The sequence below is a fragment of the Egretta garzetta genome, unplaced genomic scaffold (assembly GCF_000687185.1).
Source record: "Egretta garzetta isolate BGI_Z169 unplaced genomic scaffold, ASM68718v1 scaffold188, whole genome shotgun sequence".
Taxonomy (NCBI): Eukaryota; Metazoa; Chordata; class Aves; order Pelecaniformes; family Ardeidae; genus Egretta; species Egretta garzetta.
The window spans coordinates 5,666,081-5,670,433 of NW_009260622.1; the positions used below are offsets into that span (position 1 = coordinate 5,666,081).

At 40.6% G+C, this 4,353-nt stretch overlaps 1 protein-coding gene across 1 annotated transcript in view; it reads left to right on the forward strand.

Annotated features, from left to right (window-relative positions):
• TOP1 (DNA topoisomerase I) overlaps positions 1-4,353 on the forward strand; it is a 37,410-nt gene that overhangs the window by 13,980 nt on the left and 19,077 nt on the right. The window contains exons 5-7 of the mRNA XM_009645473.2: positions 1,437-1,532; positions 2,803-2,878; positions 3,888-3,985. Of these exons, the coding sequence (XP_009643768.2) occupies positions 1,437-1,532; positions 2,803-2,878; positions 3,888-3,985 (270 nt within the window). The remainder of the gene's footprint in view (positions 1-1,436; positions 1,533-2,802; positions 2,879-3,887; positions 3,986-4,353) is intronic.

The window sequence follows — 4,353 nt, forward strand, 5'->3', positions numbered from 1 at the left end:
CTCAGATGGTTTTGATTTTCTTCCTTAAGACTTGGTCTGATGAGCAATGCTGCAGTCTTGGAAACAATGCAAGTCAAGGTTCAGCTTGGTCACACAGCTCCTTTCTTTTAATATAATCACATTTTATTTCCCACTATTACAAAATGTTGCGAAATATTTCAGCATTAAATAGACAAGATAAAATTCCTAGCAGCTTAATAAACAGTAGTTCTAGATTTCTGCCTGGAAGGGAGAATAAATTAAATGGGACAAATACTTCTTTTTCCATGGATGTTTTGCAACTGTCCACGTGCTGCAGACTTGTGTCTTAGTTAATCATAGGCAATGCCACAGAAATGGCTGCTTAGAGCAGCACGTATCTGTTTCCCCTGAGCTGCATCTGCCAGCACTGCAGTGGTTTTACAGCTATGAAAGAGCAAACTACCTTGTTCTGCTTCATGGACACGTTACTAGCTAAAATAAGACTCTAGAAGGTCTCTTGCTGACTGTGATCTACAAAGCAGACTGCTGCTTTTTTTTTCTCCCACTCCATCCAAATGCAAAATCCACATGTTGACCTTGAAACTGAGTCAATTTGATATAGAAATTGCTGATTGAATATGAATAGGAAAGCCCAAGATGGCACTGTTAGTTTTTCTACCTGAGTACTAAGTGCTTCAAAAAATAATTTTGGACTCTTTGAGACATCCTTTTCTTTATGAAGATAAGTGAAATGCTTCTGTGAAAACTAGAAATAATGAGTTTGTTCAAAGGGATATTCTCTCTTGCACTCCTTTTTTTTTTTTTTTCCCCTTATTACTGGTGTCTTGGGGCATTATGGCTGAAAACATTGAGCCTAATTTAATATTTGCCGTCTGTTGAAAGGGACAGGATTGTTTGCAGTTTGGACAGTGAAAAGAGACTGATCAGTTTAACTTCACCAAATCTTTGTTTCCTTTTCTGGTTTTCACATGCCTCAATAATCTAGTTGGCAAAAGATTCAGGGGAATGGCTTTCAAATCTTTGTTTAGTAGATCATCTTTTCCTCTCTTATCAGGCTCAATAAAGATACTGAGTTGAAACTAAATAATGTCCACTATTTGACTGCACACATGCATGCATTTCAGTTTTGTTTTAAGTATATTTGAAAGTGCTGGAAGCTACAGTTGTTTTTACTCAAAACCTCAAAGAAATACAGTGAAATCTAAGCAGTTGAAATTGATCCTGATGTTGCTTGAGAAATGGCAGATACATAGATGATTCTCTCCTTATGCTGTCTGTGGATATTCAGAGAATGACACATCTCAGGTCTTTGGGGTCTTCAGATGACAATACATTCCAGGACTGGAAGACGTGCCCATTTTGCAGATGATCATTTCTTAAAACTGGGTTGTTGATGGTTTCCAAGAAACTTCCTCTCTGAAGTTCGAACCACCTTTCTTTGCTTCTTTTTGTAGTCCACCACGTATTAAAGATGAACCTGATGACGATGGGTTTTATGCATCTCCTAAAGAGGACTCCAAACCCCTGAAGAGACCTCGAGAAGATGATGAGTAAGTGGTGTGGGTGCTAGTGGCTTGGATGTTTGCCTTTGGTTTTAGAAGGATAACATTGAGGGAGCAGGTGGGATTTCAGGTTGTCAGCACAAACTTGTTCAGATGGGTGACTGGAGGTCTGCGACCAGGCTCCTGATGCTGTTACAAGTTCTCTGAGGAGGCCAAAGGATAGTATTTGTGGTGTCCAAGGCAAAATACCATTACCTGCTGCTGTGAAATGTTGCGGTACTAGTAAATAAAAAAGAAAAAAACCAGAAGGTAGTAGAGAAAAGACACCAGTGAAGATTGTAAAACATAAATCTGAGCAAGTGAGATATTAATGCTGGCTAAGTGGCTGCAGTAGTTTCTGTTGGGTGAGGAAATGACTGCACAAGAGTAAGAAAATGCATTGTCAGCCTGTTTGGGGATGGAGAGGGGGGAGGTTTGCCTGCACTGCTCGGCATGATTCGCCTAGAGACTAAATATGTTGTGGGTTATGCTGAGGATTTTTGTCTCTAAATCGAAAGAAAAATATGCATGATGTTTGCCTGATATAGTAGCCCAGCCAGTAAAGTAAAAGCCCAGTTACATCATGCTGTGATCTGTCACCGTCTGTGTGCATTCAGCTCTTTAGATAGTGTGACCTTATTAGCAGTCTGGAGTTACAGGGTTGGAAGGGTTTAGCCACAGTGGCATTCTGTTCCTATGTGGTATTTCTCTGTTTCCAAGAGAGATGGGTGTGACGTCTTTTCTTTTGTGTAATCGTTTGGTGCCTTCTGTTAAGTTTTGTGACCTCCCATCTTCTGTCTGCAATGGAAAGATTAAGAATTTGCCAGTAGTCACTTTTGTTATTGTTTGAACTAGTGGGGGGATGCAAAAAGTGAGCCTTGTGGGCAGATCCTGGACTTAGGACTGGAAAATGAGTTAGGGGTGGAACATGCCACTAAGCTTTTGCCCATTTATCCCATCCCATGTTATCACTGGCTGGCTACTAATGCTTCTGAATCGATTCTTCATCAAGGGAGATTTTTGCTTCAGTGGTCTGAAACTTGTGGAGAGGTATTTACAGTAACAGCTTATGGGTTTTAGGGTTTTGTAAGATCTTTTGCTGGGTAGGGATTATTTGGTCTTCTGAGACAGTAGGTCATAAAATGATATTCTTTAGAAATTGCACATGCCAGAAATAGTGTGAACTTGTGTGCACAAGCTTTGTATATGTATGACTTCTCTTTATTTTTTGTACTGGAAAATTTATTATTTTCGTCAACTAGTCTTTTTGTTCTCACAGTGCCGAGTACAAACCCAAGAAAATCAAAACAGAAGACATCAAGAAAGCAAAGAAAAGGAAACAAGAGGAAGAAGAGGTAATATGAAAGACAAGTTTATTTCTATGATCAAGGCTGACAATTTGCTGTTGAATTATGTAGAGCGGAGGTATCTGATTCAAGGGTAAAGAGGCAGGGGCCAGTCTGGGACAAAGGTGCATGTGGTACATCCCCACCTGTGGTGCAGAATAACTTATCTGAGCCATAGTGTATAAAAAGTCAGGAAAGCTTTCTCTCCTACTCTTAAAACAATGGATGGAGAAGATTCCTTCGGAACGTGAACTTCCAGCCTGTTCCAGGCAATTCACAGTCCTTCCATTAAGTAGCTCACTAAGAGGGTAGAGGAGCCTTACTAACAACATCTGGTAATTGCACAGATGATGTAGCACAGTTCAGAAGCAGGGGATGTGAAACTGAGTTAGCTGCTAGAAAGACACTTAAAGCTCTTAGATGGAGTCTAGGGTGGAAATGTCTTTGGAGAGGGACTTGGCAAAGGGAGGTTAGCTATAATTTGAGACTAATGAACTATGCTCCGCATCTAGCAAAGATACCCTTGTGAGGAACACATTGCACCAGGGGCAACACAGTTAATTCTTCCCTTCAATGGAAGTGTCTCTATAGCGAGTGTATGCCGGTATGTTCCCATAAGCCACCTCACAGCGGTGTAAGTGTGCTCGGTGGCGTTAGCCAGAGCAGATACACTAATGCAGGCCAGGGAGGGTGTTTCTATAACTCAGCAATCATGTTCCTATGGCCCAGACTTGCCCCTTACCAGGTGAGGGAAAATAACTGGCTGTGTGTGCACTTAGCGTATCCCAGGTGTAAAGTAAAAGAATTTGGCTTAAAACATAAGTGGGACAGTCAGCAGACTTTGACTGAATAGACTGATCTAAGAGCTCATTTATGTAGTGAGGCCAGAGGAATCCAGGTGTTTGTGGTCAAACTTATGTACCCTAAGAGACAGTCTTCTAGTTTTAAAAGATTTTTTTTCAGGGAGGGGGGAAATACAGTAGTAGCTTGTCCTAACAGATTCGTACTCATTTTGCAGGACAGCAAAGCAAAGAAAGCTAAGAGCAAAGATAAGAAAGTCCCTGAAGCAGACAAGAGAAAGAAGCCGAAAAAAGAGGAGGAGCAAAAATGGAAATGGTAACTATATATCGATGATGTAGGCTACCCTCTGCACCTGGACTTTCCCTATTACCTTCCATGCTGACTGAGCAAGCACATCTGGCTTTCTCTGTCATCGATGCATGAGGATTTGTTCTGAATAATTGGCTTACTTTCTGGTAAGCTCTAAATAAATATCTCATTCACTGTGTTCATCCTCTGAAGTAGAAGTTAAATATCTCTTGGTATATCTAAAACAAGAAGGTAGTTTTTTGTGGAATGTGTTTTTTGGGTTTTTTTTCTTCCTATGTCTAGAATGTAGGGGCTACCTATAATGATCAGATACCAGTATTATTGTGCCCAGAACCTGCTTCTTGCTGATGCTCTTCAGAGCAATATGAAAACTT